At 40.9% G+C, this 25,721-nt stretch overlaps 1 protein-coding gene and 1 long non-coding RNA gene across 3 annotated transcripts; one reads left to right on the top strand and one right to left on the bottom strand.

The window, feature by feature from the left end:
• LOC109830427 lies at nt 142–3,896 on the bottom strand. Of its 2 annotated transcripts, none has more exons than XR_002244295.1 (6): nt 3,797–3,896; nt 2,449–2,524; nt 2,012–2,092; nt 1,533–1,689; nt 593–751; nt 142–407 (listed from the first exon to the last, which is right to left on the bottom strand). It is a non-coding gene; the product is annotated as an uncharacterized LOC109830427 (long non-coding RNA). The 2 variants fall into 2 exon arrangements; XR_002244296.1 differs by having other exon boundaries at nt 593–726.
• Nucleotides 4,453–7,849, top strand: LOC109830891. The gene is made up of 4 exons (XM_020398248.1): nt 4,453–5,451; nt 5,670–6,427; nt 6,548–7,093; nt 7,555–7,849. The coding sequence occupies exons 1-4, from the start codon at nt 4,453–4,455 to the stop codon at nt 7,847–7,849; spliced, it is 2,598 nt and encodes an 865-aa protein (XP_020253837.1).

Below are 25,721 nucleotides of genomic sequence, written 5' to 3'. Positions count from 1 at the left end.
TTTTTTAATTTTAAAAAATTAAAAAATGCCCCAACGGTTGGAACCGTTGGGGCCTTACTCAGCCCCAACGGTTTCAACCGTTGGGGCAAATACCTAATTCTAAAAAAAAATAACGATGCTCAAGATTAATCACACTCTTAATTGAGACAATAACAATGCATTCATCAATTCCTTTGATCAAATTAAAACATCCTCAGCTTTTTTACATAGAAAAGATGAAGAAGACACTGAAGGATAACAGAGAAAGGTGACTTGATATCAGGAGGTTCCTCCTTATCCATCAAATTCAAGTTTTAACAAATGATGGAATTTCGAATCTCAGGATGTTCTTGACAAAAAATGAACTTTGGCCTGCTGATGCTCCGTGTCAATCCATTTACATTCCTTGAGGAAGGCCAAACCAACCTCTGTAGCAAAGAGGAAAAAATTGATCATCTAAAGAAATTGAATAATTCCCAAAGAATGACTAACGATTTGATATTTCTATTTTCTAATTTGATGAATATCAGGCATAATGAGATTATTTAAGAATTGCAGGGTATAAATAAGCAGTTATATAAACTAAGAAAATGAGGTTGGTGATTGAATATACCTGTTTTTTGGATGAAGTTGGCTAAGGGGCATCAGTTGGCTTCAGATCCTGAACAATAGACTTGCTCTCCAGTCTCCATATCCCATATCTTCACACTCTCTTGAGTGGCAACACGGAGCCAGTACCTATTTGGACTGAAGCACAAGGCATGAATGAATGCTGGAGACAAATGACACAAATATAAGCAGAAATCAAAACCATAAACATGATTAGCATTTATATATCTGCCAATTGGATATGAAAATTAGGAAACTACACTCACACAAGTTGAGTAGCAACTTCACCAACTTCCCAACCAATGAATGTGCCTCAATTATATACAATATGCATGCCTCCAATCCAAGAACGACAAAATTGGTTTTTTAATAAAGAATTAATGTGTCTTGCAACTTAAAACAACAAAATTAACACAAATTTTCATCAAATGCTGTTAAGCAAACAGATAGTAGACAACATCAAACAGTAACAGCATTGATTATGCAATCTCCCTTAATATAATTCTGCAAGCTTAAACTATAGAAGGCAAGAAGAACAAGAATGACAAAACATTTATTAGGTTTAGACCCACTAAAACTCATGAGATTCATCACAACCTCAACTAAAACTCACAGATAGTCGGCTTCTTGGAAGAGAACATGATTCATGCGACACAACATACATTGCAAAGCCGAAGAATTGTTGCAGGACAAGAGAGGATGGTTGGATTGCTCTCTCGCGACACAACATACATTGCAAAGCCGAAGAATTGTTGCAGGACAAGAGAGGATGGTTGGATTGCTCTCTCTAGAAGTGATTACCCTTCATAAAGTTTCGAAGCGAGTTTTAGAAAAGCTTTTGTGAAATATTGGTAATAGCATTTGATTTGTGTATGCACGAAATATAATGATTATAGAAGGAGCTGGTTCCAGAATCCACGTATAACAAAAGAGATTTTACTTACTCATATTTCCTGGAAAGAATCCTTAGCACATAGAGAGCTCCATATACTTGTTGGTCTTGTAATTGTAAGTTGCATGTTATCCAGTGAAGAAGGCTAGGCCACTGTTCAGGGTAATCGGCATGGATTAAAGTTTTAATGCATTCACCAAGCTGCACCCCTGCATAACAAAGAATATGAATATTTGTGAATCAGAAGACTCTCTAAATAGGATAAACAAGAGAATGAAATACTTGCAATAGCTGATCAAAATGTACTGCATGTAAAGGTGTTTTAAGGACCCACTCATGATTCTAAAGATGTGAAACAGTTATCATTACACCACATCATCTAACAAAAAAATAATATAAAGCATTTTGAATCAGGAAAATGAAGAAAGTCATCATAAACTACAAAGTACGATCACGAATTACATGAAAATTTTTCCAATCAAAGCAATTCAAGATAAGTTTACTAGTAGTGCATTCAAAAACATTATCTACCTTATCTAAGATTAGCTCAATTGTGGCATCAGATACTCTAAGTTCAGATTCAGATAGAAGCGCAATTAGCATCAGTTTGACCTGTAAAAATGAACTGCAGGTGTGAGAATATTGGTAAAAAAAATTCCCACAGCTTAGACATTTTTTAAGGCTACACTTAGTCGTCGACTTGCACTAATGATTTAAACAATTAGTTACTAGGTAGTTTACTCTTTTAAAGCATTGAAAATCTAATTACTTTCACGATATGAGTCTAAGAAGAGGATGAGCATCTTTTTACTAGTGTAAGATATTGACAAATTTAATTAAAATACAGACGGACTTTCTTGGAAGATATGGCTTATTTTACTAGTGTAAGATATTGACAAATTTAATTAAAATACAGACGGACTTTCTTGGAAGATATGGCTTATTAAAAAACGCATTATCCAACATACCTCCTCCTTGTTTCCCCATCCATCATAGGCAACATGGTAACCATTAGAAGTAATAGCCTCGACGGTCGCATCATACCTAAGTATTCAACCAATCAAACACAGAATCAACAAAAGAAAACAACTCAAAATGTCTAGTGCATCAAATATTTATTATGTGTATGAAATTTTCACATAATATATGCTTACCAGTTACATTTCAAGCAGTAAAAGAATATAGCAAAAATCTAACACCGACTACCAGTTACAATGAAGTTTTATCTCAAGTTTCGTGGTCAGCTAATGAATTATTTTGTTTCATGCGGCCATGTTGAGGAACATTTTCATTGTTTACTGTCAAGATGTTTGGAACTTGAAGATTTCACTATTGAATTTTGTAAAAATGGGTATAAACTTTAGCTGGACTATAAATAGAGCCTATATTTTTAGCCAATACTCACATGTCCTTGTTTCTTAATTAAATATTCTCTCCACATTATTAAACCTAAAGGCAAGGGACAGCATGATGCAACACAAGGATGACATGGAAAAATTATAAGCCCCTTTTTATCACAGGAACGAATCAAATCTTAACTTTTCAATTACACAGAGTTAAACAGTGTAATTATCTGCTAATTAAGACTTGCCTTATTAGGTAGAATCAATATTCATTAAACAAGCGTGAGTAATTAAGCATTATTATAAAGTCAACAATGGTTTGTTAGTGCTCTATTACACTTTAGTTAACATACATGTTATCGAATAGAGAGAGATTTAACATTCTGTTAATTACATCCTCCATGGATATTGCCTTCACAGCAAATGAGCTCCGGAGAAACTGTGAAGAATCAGATGCATGGAGAATTCTCAAAATAATTAGCGACTTTGCCAACAAGGCCATACGCAGTGATTAGGGATAAAGAAAGCTTAATTAGACCTGTGGAATGACAACTCACTGCATAAAAAATGCACATTGCCTTGAAAATAAAGTTCAGTGAGGAGCATGGAAAAGTACTAATATTTGATTATATCTCCAATTATTGCAGGAAATAGAAGGAATGGAGGATTACTAGTTGACAACATATTTAAGCAATTAATTCCTGCAATCTATACACATGACTATCAAACTGAAGTCATGAATACAAATAATGGGAAGATAACTCCATCGTGGAATTAGGGATCAAAGTTCTAATAAAAAGTTCAGGATTAATAAGCGGTAAAACTTTAGTACTGGAGGCACTCTGCAATTAAACCTAAAATCAATAAAATTGAGGAAAGCTCATTCCAAGTCCACAGAAACAGATAAAGTGAAGAGACCGGAAAATACATCGACAAGAATCTGCGAAATAGAAACTAGGGTTAGAGGACTTACAAGTCAGGTCCGGCGAAGATGAGGAGGAGGAGAGGCGGCGAGGTCCTATTTGGGAGGAAGAACTAGGGTTTTTTTAAGGGGATTCGGCGGGAAAATAAACGGTTTAAACCGTTGGGGCTGATAAATCCACCCCCAACGGTTGTATACAACCGTTGGGGCTGGACATCTTTTTACTAGTGCAAAGCCAAATATAGTAGCAAGTCAAGTTACAAATGGCAGGAAAGCAGGAGAAACAGAGAAGCAGGTTTCTCAAGAACAAGTTGTACATAATGTTCAAGAGGTGCTGGAAAAGGATTCAGGGATTACTGTCAGTTCAGATACTCTAAGTACAGAACAGGTTGTTCAAGAGAGGCCAGTGGAGCATAGTCCAGGCTTTTTCTGGAACTCTGGTGGGCACTGTTCTCTCATGTTGTGCACGGTCAATCTAATGGCAGAGCAAATTTCTCGCAAGTAGTTGCCCCCCTATCTCAGGTGAGGAACATCAATATGATGAGAAATCAAACTATTACCAATTCTTTCTCTCCTTTGGTAAATGAAGCTAGTGGAATAGACCCTTCTACTATTGATAGAGGGGGGAAGTCATCATGAATTTTTCCTTTTAGAATGTTAGGGGACTAAACAAGCCCCCTAAACAACATATGGTTAGGAACCATATGATGCAGTATAATATCTCCTTCATGTCCCTTCTTGAAACAAAAATCAAAGATACAAAAGTTCTAGATATTGCTAAAAAGATAGCAAATAATTGGGACTGGTGCTCAAATGCTAGCTGCACTGAAAAAGGCAGAATTATATCACTATGGGACCCCAGCTTTCTAGAAGTTCATATTATCAAATCATCACCTCAACAAATTACATGTAATGTCAAAGCTCTTGATGGTAGTCTCAATTGTATCATTTCATTAATCTATGGATACAATTCCTCTGAATCTAGGAAAGATCTGTGGAATGAATTAGGCCTCATTCAACAAACTTCTGGAAATATTCCATGGCTCCTTAGTGGAGATTTCAATGCTATGATCAACAATGAGGAAAAATTGGGGGGTGCTGTGTTAACTGAAGCTGATACAAGAGACTTCAATGAGTTTATTGATGACTGTCAGCTCTCCCACCTCAAAACCATTGGTTGTTTCTATACATGGAACAACAAGCAAGATACAATCACTAGAGTGTGGAGTAACCTCAAAACCATTGGTTGTTTCTATACATGGAACAACAAGCAAGATACAATCACTAGAGTGTGGAGTAGATTAGACAGAGCCCTAGTCAATGACCAATGGATCAATCTGGTTAACTCAAGTCATGTTGAGTATATGCTCCCTAGTTTTTCTGACCATTCTCCCGCCCTTGTTTTAATCTATGCAGATAATATTCAGGGGGAAAAGCCTTTTAAATTCTTCAAAATGTGGACAAAGCATGATGATTTCTTGCCTACAGTTTCAGCTATATGGGGGTCCTATGTTGATGGCTACAAAATGTTCTCAGTCTTCTCTAAACTGAAACAACTGAAAGGATCGTTGAAGGAGCTAAACAAAAGACATTTCCACAACATTAGCGAACAGGTCCAAAGAGCAAAACTGGCATTGGAGGAAATTCAAAAGAAGCTTCAATCTGACCCCTTTAATGATGCACTCATTAGTCAAGAAAGAAGCCTTGTCTCATCTTATAACAAGCTATTAGATTGTGAACTTTCCTTCTTTCATCAAAAATCAAGAATAGCCTGGAGTATTCAAGGAGATAGAAACACTAGGTTTTTTCATTCCATCATCAAATCAAACAGGCACCAGAATAGAGTTCTGGTTCTCTACAATAACTTGGGGGGGAAAATTACAAATGGAGAGGGAATTATAAATGAATTCATTCATATTATAAGAATCTTATGGGATCTGCCACTCCAACTTCAACTCCAGACATCAATGTAATCCGCAGTGGCCCTTGCCTATTAGAAAGCCATGCAAATCTGTTATATGCACCAGTTACTAAAGATGAGATAAAAGTTGCTATGTTCTCCATGCCTGATAACAAAGCACCAGGTCCCGATGGATATAGTGCATCTTTTTTCAAATCTTCTTGGTCGATTATTGGAGATGAAGTCACAGCTACAATTAAAGAATTTTTCAGAATGGGAAAATTACTAGGGGTAGTAAATTCTACCTATATAGCACTGATTCCAAAAATCCAATGCCCTAAGACCCCTACTGATTTCAGACTTATCTCCTACTGTAACTGTCTCTACAAAATCATCTCAAAAATCCTAGCAAACAGAATTCAATCTGTCATGGGTTTCCTCACCAATGAAGCTCAATGTGCCTTCGTGAAGAGTAGACAAATTACAAATAACATGTTGCTAGCACATGAACTTGTTAAAAATTATGGAAGAAAGCATGTGTCCCCCAGAGTTATGATCAATATTGACATCAGGAAAGCCTTCGACACAATCAGTTGGAAATTCCTGCAAGATATTCTCAATGACATGGGTTTTCCAAAGGTATTTACTAGCTGGATTACTACTTGCATTCCCACTCCAAGGTATTCCATTTCTCTTAATGGATCTTTACATGGTTATTTCAAAGGCAAAAGAGGTTTAAGACAAGGTGACCCCCTCTCTCCATATCTTTTCATTCTTGGAATGTAGTATCTCTCTAGGAGCATTAATCTGTTAAAGGGTGACAAGAAATTTAAATTTCATCCCAAATGTAAGAAACTCAACATTACCCACTTAGTTTTTGCTGACGATCTTCTTCTTTTCAGTAAGGGGGAGCTTTATTCAGTTCAAAAAATCTATGACTGTGTAAAAGATTTTGGTGAAAAATCTGGTTTGGAAGCAAATCCATCTAAATGTGCTATTTACTATGGAGGGGTTGAAGAATCAATTAAGGGTGTTATAAGGAACAGTTTAAACTTTCCTGAGGGAAGTTTACCAATCAAATACCTTGGTCTGCCTCTTATAAGTAAAAGAATGTCATATATAGACTGCAGTCCACTTTTCATTAAGATTTTAGGTCAGTTTCAAGCTTGGGTCAAGCTTAAAAAGCTGTCATATGCTGGTAGATTGCAGATTATTAAAAGTGTCATCCTGGGCATCCAAATTTTCTGGACTTCTTGCTACATTCTTCCAGTTAAGGTCTTGCGCAGAATTGATGAGCTCTGTAGAAACATTTTGTGGGGCAACTCTGATCAGAAATTTAAACCTCCTCTTGTGAATTGGGAAAAAGTTTGCACTGGAAAAAAGAATGGAGGCCTTGGTATTATTTCTGCTTCCTTGTGGAACACTGCTGCTGCATTGAGAACTATCTGGTATATTCATACAAATAAGGAATCTTTGTGGATAAAGTGGATTCATGAAAACTACATAAAAAATAGAGACATTTGGTCTGTGAATGTGAAGTCTGGAGATTCATGGGTATGGAAACAAATGCTTAAAGTTAGAGATAAGGCTTTGATTACTTGGGGGGAGTTGATAATATGAAGAAGCTTATCAGCTCCTGCTACAACAACTCAAAAATTCATCTCTCTGACCTTTATTCTATTCTATCCCCAGCTACAGCAGAAGTAAGTTGGTATATGACAGTCTGGGAGAAATTTTGCCATCCAAAGCACTCTTTTAATATTACATGGCTAGCAGTTCAAGACAAGCTCTTAACACAAGATAGATTAATTAAAAGGGGGATCGTCCAAACAAATAAATGTTATTTGTGTGAAGGTGCTTGTATGGAGAGCCGCAGTCATCTGTTTTTTTATTGCAGTTTCTCTAACAGGATTTGGAATGCCATCATGGACTGGTTGAAATTTAAATGGAGGGCATCGGAATGGAGGCTATTACTGGATTGGTATAATTCCAGGCTAAAGGGAAAGGGTATCACTCAAAGAATCAAAAGAATGGCTCTCTCTACTGCTGTATACACTATCTGGAGAGAAAGGAATGACAAACTTTTCAAAGGACAGACCAGAAGCAGTGATCATTTGATTAAAAGCATTAAAGTGGATATCTTAACTATTCTTCTCAATTCCCCAATCCCAGCTGAAGAAAAAGTTTGGCTCTCCTCACTATAGCAGCTAAGTGTAGGTGATAATTGTGTTTTTTTTTTCTCTGTTTTTTTTATCACCTTTTGTCTAGCTGATATCTCTTTTTTAGAGTAACATGATGTACATAAAAGTTACAAATTTGGTGAGTGAATAAAATTTTTCATTGACAAAAAAAAAGAGTTAACCCCCCTAATTATAAAGAAAATAGTCAAAATTATTGTTATTCCCAAACACTAAAACTAATCATAAGGGCTAAAATAAAATTTATTTAACGGGTTAATAATTTAGTCCTTCAGATTATCGAATGGACTAAGTACATTCTCTTTAACCCCTCTTCCTTAATCCTTTGCCAAACGGAGGATTAACTTTACTTGATTCGGCAAAAAGATGGTACATCACTGCCTAAATAAAGTTTATGCCAAGCTCGTGCGATCAACCAAGGTGTTTTCTTTCCTACGAGAATCCTAGCATACACGACTACACCGATAGTTGGAACCCTAGAGTACGTAAGCTTGCCTAACAGTAACAATTTGAAAAGATTTTCGAATGAGAGATTTTTACTAGAGGTCTTGAATATTTTTTTTGTAAATAATGGATTTTGATTAGGGTTAATTCCGGATATATAGACCCTCTAGTCGGCCGAGGTGCCTGTGGCACTCCTCAGCCGTCCCAATACCACACGTTCGTTGAACCGGGGAGTTTGATTGAGCTATCTCATTGTGTGGTCGATGTTTAGTATCCATTTACGATTGTAACAGGTCACAATGTCCCGTCGACTTGAAGAGCACTTGACGTCAAGGTCACGGCCTGATAACTAAGACCGGCATTGCGCATAGAATAAGTCACATGCATGCATGATCACTAAAGCAAAACTTACTAGTCGTAAGCAGGGCGATTAATAATCAATGACCAATATTTTTTTTTTGATATATCTAGTGTTTGGTGTAATGCCTAAATTAACAGTCACACTTTATTTTTGAGTGTTTAGTAGGTATAAGAAAAGGGAATTGGGTCATCTCCGGTACTTAAAAAAAAGTAGCGGAGAGGCCACTACATTATCACTATCATTGATTATCTAATAGATGGTTAAGATTTTTTTTAAGTGCAACGTAGTAACGAGTGTAGATCATGGGGAGTAGATATGGCGAATATCTACTTACCCTAAAATAAAAATATAATTTTATAAAACTACATGAATTTACTGATGATATACTTTATTCTTGGAAATATAAATGGGCTTTTATTTTTCAATTGGTTTAATCAGATTGTTGTCAATTTTTTAAATGCTTTTACATAAATTGCTATTGAGTGTAATGTTTAAAATTTATGGGGAACAGATGTAAAAAAGTACATGACATTATATGCAATTATGTAAATGTTTAGGCGTGCAACTGCACCCCTATCTAGGCTTTGGATCACCTCATATTACCTGAGTATTAGATTTAGAATGAATAATAATCAACTACTAAATAATTAATAGCCGTGATAAAAAAATAGTGGTTTCTTTACTTTCTTTTTGTAACTAGAGGTATATTTGATTTAGTTTATTATTAAATATTCATTTATGCTTTTACATATTATTTATCTAAATTTAAATTAGCATAAATTATTTATCTTTCAAAGCTTCACTTGAGATATTCATAATGCTAACATATATCATAACAAAATATCTATAAGAAATAAATTATTATTATTATTTTAATTAAGATTAATAATATTCTTAATTTAAGTTGTTAAAACAAGTTTTCTAGAAAATGAATTTATATAGACCTAAAATCTATAATGAGACGCTGTTCTATTTCTACATTATTACAATATACTAAATTTTTATGTTGCTAAAACAAGGTATTGCTTTAATCGGTAGCTATGGAATATGGATACTGTCACCAGGGTGTTTTTGAGGATACACTGTGACGTAAAACAGTGTAGGAAAACGATCAGAGTGGCATGATAAAAAAACACCCTGGTGACAGTATCTCTCTCTCTAATTTCATTCCCTTCAAATAATCCGTTAGAATCATTGTTACGCGCCGTGCGGAAGCCGTGCGGAAGCGTGCTCGACAACCAAACGAGTCGGTGAGCGATGAGAGAAGAAAACCAAAACCAAACACGAGTGCAATTCACAAAATAACGACCAAAATCACACACAAACACAGGAATTTACATGGTTCGGCAATTGCCTACGTCCACGGGGAGAGGATGGGGAGATTTCACTATATAGAGGAGAAATACAACGGGTTACAACTCACAAAATCACTCAAATATAACCCTAACCAAAGCTCTCAACTCCCTCACAATATCTCCATCTCAAAGTGCGCAAAACAATGTTAATTCTCACATTAAGAAACCCTAAAAAACATGGTTCTATTTATAACAAAACACAATCCCAAATAGATTAGGATTCTAAAAACGAGTCTGCCACACCCTGGTGTGGCACACACCACACCCATGGCAAACACGGTAGATTCTGCCACACCAGGGTGTGACAGACACCACACCCATGGCAGACAGAGTAGATTCTGCCATACTCATGGCAAACACCACACCAGGGTGTGGTGGAGTCTGTTTTGCTTATTCTTCACGTTTTTCTCAATTCCTTCGCCGTTTTCACAATTCTCCACCTCGACGAAGTGTTCTCAACACTGAGCCGACACCATGTAGGCTGTCTAAAAATCACAATAGATAGTTGATCCCCCATCAAACACCGATGATGGAAGTTACAACTTGACGACTTCCAGAAGGCTACAATTTGAGGACTTTCACGTAGAAGGCTACAATCTGACGACCTTCACGACAACTGATGAAAGTCCCAATTCAACACAATCAACATCGGGAGGTACAATCTGACGACTCTCATATTTTCAAGAAGCCAAGACGAAGATTACAAGAGGACGATCTGTGCAAAGCTCTAGCAAAAAGAGACTACAAATTGACGGTCTCTTCATATTAAAACGCATATATCTCTTAAACCGTAAGGAATTTGGTAAAACGGAGGAAGCGAACCAAAGCATTCGGCTTGGTTCGGATGGATCCGTCTCGTCGAGATAGCCGATTTTCATATATAATTCGTCCAATTCCGACGTACGGTTTGAAAGTTATGACTTGTTCTTCGTAGCAAGTAATGTTCTGAAGTCCGTCTGCAAGACTGGACTTCGTCAGAACATTGGACTTAGCCTGAAGCCCGCCAAGCCCGCCTAAGGTTCGCCTCTGCATCACAGAGCCAAAATGCACAGGCCAAACTCTGCGTTTTCAACCCAAAACGCAGAGTTAATCTCTAAAATAGCACGAACTGTGCGTTTTCAGCCTTAACGTGCGTTCTTCAACAGACTCATCCATGCGTCCCAAACTCTTGACGCAGAGTTGAATTCCAACGCACAAGCGGCCTGTGCGTTCAGCCACTAACTCTGCGTCTCGGAGTTCATCATGCTGAGCGGCCTGTGCGTTCAGCCATTAACTCTGCGTCTCGGAGTTCATCATGCTGAGCGGCCTGTGCGTTCAGCCTAAAACACCCTAACTCTGCGTCTCAGAGTTCATTACGCTGAGCGGCCTGTGCGTTCAGATACTAAAATAGGCCCAACTCTGCGTTTTTAGTCTAAAAACGCAGAGTTCGGGCCCTGAACGCTATTTTTCAGCGTTTGACTCGTTCAAAGCACACAATGAACAGTTTCAGGAACTGTTTTCCCCACGATTTGAGGGATTTTCGCCCCCACTTAAGAGCGGATTAAGGGGGTAGTTACCACCCTAAATCCCCTATAAATAGTGGGAAACTCAACTGAGTTCGGGGCCTTCTTTTTGGGGGGCAGCAAAGAAGCGATCTGCGGCTAGCTTGGGGATCGGATTTTTTCTCACCAACAGAGGGAGATTCGGTCAAGGGCTTTTTGGGATCTGAGACTTGGCAGCAAAGGGGGAATTTCTTGGCTGAGACTTGGCAGCAAAGGGGGAATTTCTTGGAGATCGGATCATTCTCCAACAGAGATCATCTTCAAGTTCGGCAACAGGAGCAATCTCTTGGCTTATAACCGACTTTCGGTTCAAATCAACTCTTTTTCTAAGAGTTCAAACTCGTTCAGAGTTATCAACTCGATCAGAGTTCAAAACTTGCTCTGCAAGTTCTTCTAAAACTCGTTCAGAGTTATCAACTCAATCAGAGTTCAAAACTTGCTCTGCAAGTTCTTCTAAAACTCGTTCAGAGTTATCAACTCAATCAGAGTTCAAAACTTGCTCTGCAAGTTCTTCTAAAACTCGTTCAGAGTTATCAACTCGTCAAGAGTTATTTCAAAACTTGCCACGCAAGTTCTCCACAGCGTCAAATCGTGAGGAGAAGACATCGTTCCAGTGAATCAAGACGTTCGGATCGTCAACGAGAAGCAAACTCGACGCGAGCATTCGAGGGAGGCATCTCATCGCCACCGTGAAGAACCCAGAATTAAACAAAGGGGAGAATCAAATTCATTCTCCTCTCTTTTGTAATCGGAATCCAAATTGTAATTGATTTTGAGAGAATACAAGTCAAATTTTCTTTCATTGTCTTTTTACTGCAAATTTCCAACAAACAAGAGATGGCGACTCCGCTGGGGATGAGCTTCTCTGACAAAGAAGTGGTGGCACAATCCGACGTTCATCTCATTGGAACGACCGTTGAAACTCTGATCATTGAGTTCGATCAAGCCAAGTTTGAGAAGGCCCTCTCCTCCGGATCCTTTAGCCCCAAGGCTATGCGCAAGATCCACAAAGTTTCCGAGGAGACTAAAGCTCCAATTGTGGCCAACTCATCTAAAGACTATCTCCCATGGGGGTTGCACTGTTCATACAGTCCCCTCCCTAAAGGAGAAGACTCGACTTCGGCACGACTCCAAAGGGGAGCCTCAACATGAGCTCTGCATAAGCCAAGCTAAACGCAACCCTCAGGTGTGCGTTTCCCAGATAGAACACAGCTTTCAGAGGCGTGTTCTAACATCAGAACGCAGACCTCAAAACTGCGTTGATCTGGCAGAATGCAACTTTCAAGAGTGCGTCCCAGAATCAAAACGCAGCCTTCAGGGCCGCGTTCCACAAACTGAACGCAACTCTCAAGACTGCGTTTCAGAACCAAAACGCAACTCTCAGGAGTGCGTTTCACAAACTGAACGCAACTCTCAGGAGTGCGTTTCTGAATCCGAACGCAGATCGCAGGACTGCGTTTCACTAGCAAAACGCAGACTTTGGTCTTGCGTTAATCAAGCTAAACACGACCCTCGTGTTCCTTCTTTGGAACACGATGTGATTCGTCATGTTCAAAATGATCAACATGGATTTAAAATTCATGTTTACCAAGAACCAGTCCCATCCTTTAACGGACAGGGGGTTCCATCTCTACCCTCACGCTCTGTGAAGGTTGCTCCTATGCCAAAGGAAACCCTCTCCTTTAGTCGCCGAGATTACTCGAGCAGCCCTACCTCTAAAGGAGTGGGCTCAGTTTATGCCAAACGCAGCCCTCAGTGGTGCGTTGTGCAATCAAAACGCAGCCTTCAAAACTGCGTTGATTTAGCGGAATGCAACTCTCAGGAGTGCGTTTCAGAACCAAAACGCAACTCTCAGGAGTGCGTTCAAGATCCAAAACGCAGACTTACAAACTGCGTTAACCAACAAAAACGCAACCGGCAAAGGTGCGTTTCATCAACAAAACGCAGACTTCGGTCTAGCGTTAGTAAAACAGAACACGACCCTCGTGTTTCTTCTTCAGAACACGATGCGATTCGTCGTGTTCAAAAAGATCAACGTGGACTCAAGATCCATGTTCACCAGGAGCCAGTCTCATCCTTTAATGGACAGGGGGTTCCATCTCTACCCTCACGCTCTGTGAGAGGTTCATCCCAAGTCTCTGACTTGCGGGAATTGCTGTCGATGTTCAACCGACCGACGAATATCGTTTTGCTCAATAATCGACGACATCCTCACAGGAAGAAGACTTTAGAGGATAAATACCTTAGAGTCACTTCTAACATGGTTGGTAGAGGGAGATCATCAACCCTTAGTTCCGACGGGTCAGAGACAGATCATTCTCCAAGCGTCAGAGAAATCACTAACGAGTTTGAAGGAATCTACCAACGTACTCGGACTCGAACAGGAGCCATTCCTCCTATCAACTATCAGAGTTTAGCCAGAGGAACTAATTCCGATGACGAACACTCAGCCATTGCAGAGTCCCAGTCATCAAGCTCTTTTGTTGAACATAAGAGCTTCGCTTATATGACGGGAAACCATGAAGATCTCGCGAAGAGACTTGATGAACAGGAGGCCATGCTCAAATCTCAGCAGGAGGCCATCAATGAACTCATGGCCATGTTGACTCAAATCGTCGCAGACAAGGCCAAATCTCAGGAGACAGATTCGCCGCTTAGGCAAGAATCTTCCCGGAGAGGAAAAGCGTCTTCATCCCGACCTCACACAAGCAAAGGGAAGGGAAAAGTGGTTGATGATGCGGCTTCTGACCAAGAAGCCCACAGCCTGGAATCTTAAATCACAGCAGGAGGCCATCAATGAACTCATGGCCATGTTGACTCAAATCGTCGCAGACAAGGCCAAATCTCAGGAGACAGATTCGCCGCTTAGGCAAAAATCTTCCCGGAGAGGAAAAGCGTCTTCATCCCGACCTCACACAAGCAAAGGGAAGGGAAAAGTGGTTGATGATGCGGCTTCTGACCAAGAAGCCCACAGCCTGGAATCTTCCTCTGATGAAGGAAGAGAGACTGAGAACGAGCAGAATCTTCAGTCTGCCAAAATGGAAGAATTGGAAGCCCGCCTTAAAGCCATTGCTAACAGAAGCGAGCTCCAAGATGAGGGAGTTATCAGACCCTATCCTGCCAAATGGGATGCAGCCCCTTATCCTCCAAAGTTCGAGGTCCCGACGCTACAAACTTTTGACAGCACGGGATCACCGAACCAACATATTTATCATTTCAAGTCACAGACTGGAAATATAATATCGAACGATGCCATACTGGCTCGATTGTTCATTGGCACCCTCAAGGGAATTGCCTTTGAATGGTTCAGGAAACTGCCTGCGGGCTGTATCCAAAAGTGGGCGGATCTAGAGAGACTCTTCCTGTCAAGATTCTTTGAAGAGGATACAGAAGTCTCCATCCATACCCTTCTCTCTACTAAGCAGAAGAAGAGGGAATCAGTCAAAGCCTTCGTCAAAAGGTTTCGAAATATGGCTTTGCGTTGTCCGACAGGTATGACACAGTCTACCCTAGTACAAACCTTTCGACACAATTTACAAACCGACCTCCTAGCTCGAATAGGAGTTGCAGAATGCCGTTCTTGGAGACAACTAATCTCTCAAGGCGAGCAGGCTCAAAAAATCATTGCCAGGATCAAAGCTGAAGAACAAAGTAGGCAGGATCAGCCCGAGCAATCAGACCAAGCCCAATCTTCTCCTGAGCAACCGGACCAGGCTCACTCTTCCCAGTCAGAAGGGAAAGATACTACGGCCACTGAAGCTAATCCTCTTCAGTAGGATGCCGGGCCTCCAACAACTATCACGTTAACAATTACCTCTGATAGTCAAACTCATCAGATAATGGCCTACCTGGTGATGTGATTCTATTCCGACATCATGGATAGTGCCCCACTAGGTGATGTGCCTTGTCTACCTCTTTTTTATTCCCCTGCTAAGTCTTCATCAAGACTGGGGGTTGGTTACTTGGAATCCACTGGATTAAGAGTAACGAATCTTTCGCATCGTCGAGTTAACATTACACTTCTGACGATCATCATCCCCACAGAATATGCATTCAGTTTGCATCACTCCAAATTCTTGTCACGTTAACAATACACCTCTGACAAAACCCACTTATCAATCCTCGTCAATAGGATGATAAGTCCCCAAAGTTGCTCCAATTGCAACACAAATCCTGTCACGTTAACACTACACCTCTGACAAAATCAACTTATCGACTCTTTCCAATAGAACGATAAGTTCTCAAAATTGCTTCCATAGCAATATCTTTCTTGTCACGTTAACACTACACCTCTGACAAAATCCACTTATCGACTCTCTTCAATAGAGCGATAGGTCCACAAACTCGTCAAGTTAACACCACACCTCTGACGACCAAATCAACTTATCGACTCTCTCCAATTGAGCGATAAGTTCTCAAAATTGCTTCCATAGCAATATCTTTCTTGTCACGTTAACACTACACCTCTGACAAAATCCGCTTATCGACTCTCTTCAATGGAGCGATAGGTCCACAAACTCGTCAAGTTAACACCACACCTCTGACGACCAAATCAACTTATCGACTCTCTTCAATAGAGCGATAGGTCCGTAAAATACTGTTATGTTAACATAACACCTCTAACAGTCAACCCCCCAATGAACTTGTTAATTCTTTCGGTGTTTCAAGCTACACAGGAAGAAATGACACCAAAAATCCATGCCTTCACGCATGGGGGACTTTATCTCGATCCCTAATTAGAGATAAGTCTGCATCTAACACATGCTGCCGGGTAGCCTATTCCCGCAATAATAGCAAAGCCTACGTATTCAATATCGTAGCAGGTCGTTATTAATAACGCCAAAATCCATGCCTTACACGCATGGGGAATTTTATCCTGAATCCTAAGTAGGGATAAGTCAATGTCTAACACACGTTGCCGGTTAGTCTTTTACCGTGAAAAGGACATCAAAATCCATGCCTCACACGCATGGGGGACTTTATCTTGATCCCTAAATAGAGATAAGTCTACGCCTAACACGCGTTGCCGGTTAGTCTTTTACCGTGAAAAGGACATCAAAATCCATGCCTCACACGCATGGGGGACTTTATCTCGATCCCTAATTAGAGATAAGCCTACGCCTAACACGCGTTGCCGGTTAGTCTTTTCCCGTCAAAATGACAAAGTCTATGTATTCAAAATCATAGCATCAAGACTAAGAGAGTTCATTCTCTTAGCACAACGTTACATGTGGAACGGACCTAGATAATTCACATGCTAGCCCGACTCAAACGGTAGTCTATAAAGGCTTATCAAATCCGTTGATGGCTGAGGGTTTGCCAAAAATCCTACGCACATTTGCAGGCCCATCAGCTTAATAGATGTGAGTCGAGACTTAAAACAGATGCGCCAAAGACAAGTCTCAAAGACTTAGTCAAAAATGCACGGAAGCCACTTCCATGTCTTAAGTCAAAACGTTGACCCGCGATGCAAAAAACCAAACGCCGAGTTCACACCTGTGTTCCAAATTCAACATGCAACGGTGAAACCCGCATCTCAAGTTCAAAATGCAGGGTCCACCCTCACATTCCAGAAGCAGGATTATGGCGCATACCTTCACACAGGTCCTGTATGGAAAATCCCTTTAACCAAGCTGCCTTCGAAGCGAGTGCAGAGAACAACTCCTTTGTGACAAGGAATCAACAGCTCCAAGATCAGAGTTGAGATCCAAAGTATTCCGAAAATTCGTCCCAGTCAACCGCGAACTTTCGAAAACTTTGGAGGGGGTTCTGTAGGCTGTCTAAAAATCACAATAGATAGTTGATCCCCCATCAAACACCGATGATGAAAGATTACAATCTGACGACTTCTAGAAGGCTACAATTTGAGGACTTTCACGTAGAAGGTTACAATCTGACGACCTTCACAACAACTAATGAAAGCCCCAATTCAACAGCCTTCACAATCAACATCGGGAGTTACAATCTGACGACTCTCATATTTTCAAGAAGCCAAGACGAAGATTACAAGAGGACGATCTGTGCAAAGCTCTAGCAAAAGAGACTACAAATTGACGGTCTCTTCATATTAGAATGCAGATATCTCTCAAACCGTAAGGAATTTGGCGAAACGGAGGAAGCGAACCGAAGCCTTTGGCTTGGTTCGGATGGCCCCGTCTCGTCGAGATAGCCGATTTTCATATGTAATTCGTCCAATTCCGACGTACGGTTTGAAAGTTATGTTCTTCGTAGCAAGTAATGTTCTGAAGTCCGTCTGCAAGACTGGACTTCGTCAGAACATTGGACTTAGCCTGAAGCCCGCCAAGCCCGCCTAAGGTTCGCCTCTGCATTACAGAGTCAAAGCGCACATGCTCAACTCTGCGTTTTCAACATCAAAACGCAGAGTTAATCTCTAAAACAGCACGAACTGTGCGTTTTCAGCCTAAAACAGGCTTAACTCTGCGTTTTCAACATCAAAACGCAGAGTTAATCTCTAAAACAGCACGAACTGTGCGTTTTTAGCCTAGAACAAGCTCAACTCTGCGTTTTCAACATCAAAACGCAGAGTTAATCTCTAAAACAGCACGAACTGTACGTTTTCAGCCTAAAACAGGCTTTCATCTCTGCGTCTCAGATGTCAAAACGCAGAATTCATCTCTGCGTCCCAACTGTGCGTCTCCAATTTACAGAACGCGTGCGGCCTGTGCGTTTCCAATCTCTAGCAGAGATTTAACTCTGCGTCTCATCTCTAAGACGCAGAGTTAAGGTCCAGAACGCCAATTTAGGCGTTTGACTTGTTCAAACACAAGTTGAACGGCCTCAAAACCGTTTATCCCACGTTCTGAGGGATTTCTGCCCCACTTAGGAGCGGATTAAGGGGGTAGTTACCACCCTTAATCCCCTATAAATACCAGAAACTCAATTGAGTTGGGGGATCGAATTTTTTCTCATCAACAAAGGGAGATTCGGTCAAAAGGCTGGCATATTTTGGATCTGGGATTTGGCAGCAACAGAGAGCTTTGGAGATCAACGACTTGAAGGAGCTCTTGAATCATTTTGGAAGGCTTTTAATTGAAGCATTTGAAGTTATTCGGCCTTGGCTTATAACCGACTTTCGGTTCAAATCAACTCTTTTTCAAGAGTTCAAACTCGTTCAGAGTTATCAACTCAATCAGAGTTTAAAACTTGCTTTGCAAGTTCTTCTAAAACTCGTTCAGAGTTATCAACTCGTCAAGAGTTATTTTCCAAAACTTGCCACGCAAGTTCTCCACAGCGTCAAATCGTGAGGAGAAAATCACGTTCCAGTGAATCAAGACGTTCGGATCGTCAACGAGAAGCAAACTCGACGCGAGCATTCGAGAGAGGCATCTCATCGCCACCGTGAAGAACCCAGAATTAAACAAAGGGGAGAATCAAATTCATTCTCCTCTCTTTTGTAATCGGAATCCAAATTGTAATTGATTTTGAGAGAATACAAGTCAAATTTTCTTTCATTGTCTTTTTACTGCAAATTTCCAACAAACACACCAACATGAGTACCAATGCGTCGTCTCTCCAAACTCGGCTGCACCAATGTGGTTGCCTACGTAACCCCTCTCCCAACGGATCAAGCCGCCCATAGTTCATTCAAATGGCCGTCAACGGCCTCAACAATCACAAATATGTAACAAGTTTCGACAATGATCAAACTTGTTACTCGAAACCACTTTAGTGAGCATATCCGTCGGATTATCCTTCGTGTAGACTTTCACAATCTCCACATCGCCATCTTTAAGAACATCCCGAACGAAGTGATAACGAACGTCAATGTGCTTCGTCCTCACATGAAAAACCTGATTCTTCGCCAAATAGATAGCACTCATGCTATCACAATGAATGGTGACGGACCGCTGCGATATACCAAGTTCCTCCAAAAGTCCTCGAAGCCAAATAGCCTCATTCACAGACTCCGTAACAGCCATTTACTCTGCCTCCGTCGTAGACAAAGCCACCATAAACTGTAAGGTGCATCTCCAACACACCGGCGCACGGGTCAAAGTAAACACATACCCCGTAGTAGACTGACGCTTATCCAAATCCCCGGCATAATCTGAATCCACATATCCAATGCACAACTGCCCACCTGTAGTGTCCCGCTCATAAATCAAACAAACATTGAGCGTACCTCGAATGTACCTCAAAATCCATCTCACGGCGTCCCAATGACCCACTCCTGGATCGTGCATGTATCTCGAAACCATGCTTACCGCCTGTGACACATCCGGTCTCGTACATACCATCGCATACATTAAGCTCCCAACCGCACTCGCATATGGAGTCTTCGACATCAACTCTCGATCTTCAACCGACTTCGGTGAAAGACCACCTGAAAGCTTCAAATGGGCTCCTAATGGTACACTAACTGGCTTCGTATCCATACTGACATGAAATCGCCGTAGTACCTTCTTCAAATAAGCTACCTGTGTCAAACAAATTCTGCCCTTCTTCTTATCTCTACCGATCTCCATTCCCAAAATGCATTTGGCCTCACCCAAGTCCTTCATCTCAAACTCATTTGAAAGCTAAACTTTCAACTCATCTATAGCCGACCTGGAAGTAGAGGAAACCAACATTTTATCGACATAAAGTAACAAATAGATGTACGCACCTCCTCTCAACTTGTGAAAATACACGCAAGGATCAAACTGGCTCCGAGTGTACGAATGACCAAGCATAAAACCATCAAATCACTTATACCATTGTCGAGGAGACTGCTTCAAACCGTATAGCGATTTCTTTAACCTGCAAACCAACTTATCTTTTCCTGCAGCTCGGAATCCCAATGGATGAGTCATATATATTTCTTCATCAAGATCACCATGAAGAAATGCCGTCTTCACATCCAACTGATCTAACTCTGATCCATACTGTGCCACCAAAGCTAGCAGAATCCCAATCGAAGAATGCTTCACCACCGGAGAGAAAACCTCATTATAGTCAATACATTCCTCCTGTGCATAGCTCTTCGCAACCAACATAGCTTTGAACCTCAATGGAGTGCCCTCAATGCCCTCCTTCTTTGTGTATGTAGGCTATCTTTAGCAACACTCTGACAGAAAGAGATTACAAATCGACGATCTCTTCAAACCAAGACGTGGAAGTCCTCCCTACGTACCATCTTCAAGACACAACACCAATTTGATCACCTACGCAGCTTCAACCGCTGCAAACAAAGATACAGCTGCTTATGTGAGATGATTGATCTTGATGGCTGCGACAACAACATAACTAATATTATATTAGCAACTATTAGAGGTGTTGATGAGCAGTGTAATGATATTCGACACACCGAGGAGCACATGGTTAAATCATGCAAAGAAATCTTAGTGGAGATCGTGACCTGCAGTTGATAGAGCGTTATTGAGATGCCTCAATTGTCACAAATGGCCTGAATAAGACCTTCTTTACTGGTCTTTGGTGTCATCCATATATAAAGACAGAGAAACCTGAATGCAGCTTCAACAAACAGCTCGAACGTAGCTTCATCGCTGTCCAAGGCAGCTCATCATCGCAGCTCGAACCCGGCTCCAACCGACGTCCAACGCAGCTCATCATCGCTGCCCAACGCAGCTCATCATCGCAGCTCCAACCGATGTCGAACGCAGTTCTACACTGCTGTCAAACGCACCTTCAAACATTGAAGAACGCAGCTCAATATCGCTATAGAACGCACCTCCAGATACTGCGTTCAAATACAGAATTTAGCTTACGTGGGTTGTTACACCCGATTGATGGGGTAACTAAACCCCTACTTAGGTGCGGATTATGGGGGGGGCAGTTACACCCCTAATCCCTCTATAAATATCAACAAACTCAACAGAGTTGGGGATCCCTTTTTTTGGATTGCTTAGATCGGATTTTTGATAATCAGATCGAGGGACGAGATATCATCGAAGATCAGATTTTCTGGAGAGGATCTTAGAGAGAGAGTTGGAGAATTAACTCTTTATACAGTCTGGGGAATCAACATCCATTGGAGGGATCCATACGTTAGTTACTTGGCTTATTAACCGAATCATTTTCGGTTCAAACAACTCTTTTTATCAGAGTTTGTTATTCGTTCTGAATCACAAAACTCGTCAAGAGTTATCAACCAGACAAGATCGTTGTTCCAGTGAACATAGATATTCGGATCGTCAACGAGAAGCAAACTCGACGCGAGCATTCGAGGGAGGCATCTCATCGCCACCGTGAAGAACCCAGAATTAAACAAAGGAGAGAATCCAGATCATTCTCTTCTCTTTTGTAATCAGGAATTCAAATTGTAATAAAGAGTAGAGAGAGTTGTAATCATTCTTTTTCTAAACAGTTAGAAAGAATAAAGTCAAACACAATTCTTTCATTCATTTTCTTATTGCAAATTTTCCGACAAACAAAAGATGGCACTTGCACCTAATCGCCTTCCGACCTTTTGGAAGCTCAACAAGCTCCCATGTATCGTTCTTATGAAGAGACTCCATCTCCTCTTGCACAGCTACCTGCCACGAATCAGCCTCCAAACTCTGCTCAGCCTCTCTGAAAGTAGTAGGTATCATCTCATCGATACTCTCCACCGGAAGTGCATATGCAACTGTGTAGGCATACTATGCTGGCACCCATATGTCTCTCATCTGTCTCCGAACCGCAATAGAATCCTGAACCTGAGCCGTCGGTCCCTGATCCTGCACATGAGTACCCGTATCCTCCGCATCACCATCGTGCTCGTCTGACGTCACCTCAGTCGGTACTCTAATGGATACTGCACCATCTGGATACTGTGGAGCTGCATCAATCTCCACCACCTGCGATATCTCCTTTGCCGGGTCGCTCTCCACCTGATGAGAGCTGGGAAGCTTCAAGATAGAAGCCTCATCGAATGTGACGTCCCTACTCAGCACAGTCTTCTTATCAACTGGATCACAAAGCTTGTATCCCTTGACACCACGCTTGAATCCTACAAATATGGCCTTCCTAGCTCGAGTTTCCAACTTATCAGTTCTAACATTATAATATGTAAGGCAACCAAATACCTTAAGCTGGTCATAGTCATGTGTTGTCTCTCCCGACCACATCTCCATAGGGGTCTTTCCCTCAATCGCAGATGAAGGCAGCCTATTAATGAGGTGGTTCGCATATGAAAGTGCCTCAGCCCAAAAGATCTTCTCCAAACCACTATGATCTTCTCCAGCAAAGACCAATTTAACCTCTCTGCCACCCCATTTTGCTGTGGTGCATGACTAACTGTGAAGTGCCTCTTTATGCCATCGTCTCGACATAGTTGCTGAAAGGGGTCTAAAGTATACTCGCCGTCGTTGTCGAATCGTAACGTCTTGATCTTTCTCCCAGTTTGCAGTTCTAATCTCTTCTTCCACTCCATAAATAAATCTTGGACTTTATTCTTATGCTTCATGATGTACACCCAACAACGTCTAGAATAGTCATCAACAAACGTGACGAACACTACTGCAAAGGTGACTATTGGCGACGGAAAAATCCGTCGCCAAAAGTCCAAAATCCGTCGCTAAAAGTTTTAGCGACGGGAAAAAAGAAATTCCGTCGCTAAAACTCCGTCACTATTGTCAGGGTAGGTAAATCTACCTTTAGCGACGGCAAATCCGTCGCTAATTTATAGCGACGGATATATAGCGACGGAAAATCCGTCGCCAAATTATTATTTTTTGGCGACGGATTTTCCGTCGCCAAAATGAACTTTTGGCGACGGATATATAGCGACGGCTTATCCGTCGCTATATAGTTTTCCGTCGCCAATAAGTATTGGCGACGGAAAATCCGTTGCTAAAAGTTATTTAGTGCACATCTGGCGTGTCAGTTTTCCGTCGCTAAAAGAGCTTTTAGCGACAGAATATCCGTCGCTAAAAAAAATCTGAATTTTTTTAAAATTTTTTTTGAAAATAAGAATTTCACAACAATAACCTGTACAATAAATTTACCCAACACAAGCACATATAACACATATTTCACGTATATATAACAATTATTTCACTAAAAACATAATAAATATCCCAACATTAGAAATGTTTATACAGCACACCCATTGTTTTTAATGTTAAAACAAATAAACTCAGTCCCGATCATCATCATCCTCATCCTCATCACCAACTCCACCTTGTCGAGAAGTCCCAGCCTAAAAAAATAAATAAAACGTTATAGAGCAATACGTACATCATCAAATACTGAATTTTACAGTAAAGTAACAAATTGTAAAACAACAAGGCATAACATGCAAGTATAGTAATAATAGAGTAGCATGGCATATTCTTACATGTTATATGATTCAGAGAGAGTATCATGGCATATAATTATGTATTATACGCAAGCACACACATGTTTTTAACAACGCACGCACCCGTACCTATCTCCGCTGACACGCACACACGCACGCACGAGTACCCAGCTCAACCCAATCCCCACACTTCCCCCTCCCCCACCACGACCAAACCCAACATCAAGCACGCACATAACGATCACGACAATACAACACATGCAACACCACAACACAACAATAACAACACCACCACCACTACAATAACAATCCCCCACCCACGAACCAACCAAACTCCTACCCCCCACCCCCTCCCCCTCCATCATCATCACCACCACCACCACCACCACGACGAAAACACCCACCAACCAACAACATAACCAACGACCCTACGCACGAACGCCCCACAACAAAATAAAATAACAACCAACTAACCAACTCACTAGCCAATACAACCATCGCTACGCACGCACGCACCATCAACACCAACATCACATAAAAACATTAAGTATATAATTTTAGTTGTGTTTCGGAGAGAGATATAGTTTGTGTGTAACAGTTTGTGTGATATCATTTAGTCACATGGCATACTCGTAACTAAGTAAGAATTTTATATTTAATTCATTTAATTAAAAAAGAAATATACATATATATATATATATTACCTGATCCGCCAAAAACCGTCTCCTATATGCCTCCTGAGCATCAGAAGGCAGAGTCGATATGAACTGGGTGAATTCCAGCTCCCTCTGCTCCCGGCGCCTCCGTTCTTCCTCCGCCATCTGGAGTAGCTCCGACTCCCGACGCGACTGCCAATCTTCCATCGCTTTCATCCGCTGCTCCATAGTCGGGTCTTGAGAAGAACTGCATCCTGGTGGAGCTGCAGACTCGTAGGTGCTACTGGACTCGTACGGCCGATGCTCGGATCCTCTCCACCTGTATCTGTTCTTCCTACTCGGTCCAATGACCGTCTCGATGATGCTATCCTCCTCCTCTCTACTTAATCGGGTCGGAGTGTTAGAATCGACCTGAGTCTGTGATAATTGCTCCTGCACCTTAGCATGTAATTTCTCCTACGATATACCAAAACAACCCGGTCAATTCTAACACATTTAAAATGCATTGTTATAAAAATTAAATATACAAATTAACTGCTACTTACAGCCAGATCCCGGTTCTGCGCTTTCTTCACTTCATCGGCGTAATTTGGTCTCCAACCAGTCAGAATACGATCTGCAAAATGCCCGAGTTCTCCCCTTCCCTATTTTATTCACATATATCATTAACTCATAACACATAAATTATACTCAAATTGATAACCTAAGAGCTAATATATTATATACCTCAAGCGCCAATTGATGATAATGCTGGCTGAAGGACCTGGAGCCCCCGTGATGCTCGTAACTGCGGGGCGCATTGCGGTTCCTCCTTGCTATTTCAGCTTGTTCCTGCAAAAGAATGTTAAACAGATATAATATAGAATTTCAAACAATAAACGAAGATATATACTTCAATAATACCTGAACTTCGGCCGTGTCCCAATAATCGCAAAGTGCAAAAAAATCAACCCCATCGGCGCGCTCGTCAAGATGCCAGTAACGCTCCCAATCTTCTGTTCTTTGAGTAAAATATTTTTTCTTCAGCTCTGACCGCCACCTCTTGAACGATAGATTGATTTGCGTGAAGCAGTAAGTCCAGGCACAAGCGTAATCGTCAAGAAAGAAAAATCGCTTCAGCATACAATGAAAAAAGAGATACAAATCAGTGTGTTAAACAAAATAATAAAATGACTAATAATTATGAGAATTAAAATAAATGACTCACACATATATATCGCCAACAAGCCACCAGCGCATCAATCCGCTGCGACTTCCACGTCAAATATATGTTGAAGAAA

The sequence above is a fragment of the Asparagus officinalis genome, chromosome 2, assembly GCF_001876935.1.
Source record: "Asparagus officinalis chromosome 2, Aspof.V1, whole genome shotgun sequence".
Classification (NCBI taxonomy): domain Eukaryota; kingdom Viridiplantae; phylum Streptophyta; class Magnoliopsida; order Asparagales; family Asparagaceae; genus Asparagus; species Asparagus officinalis.
Note: the sequence above shows the minus strand (reverse complement) of the source record. Positions and strands in the feature narration are given on the sequence as shown.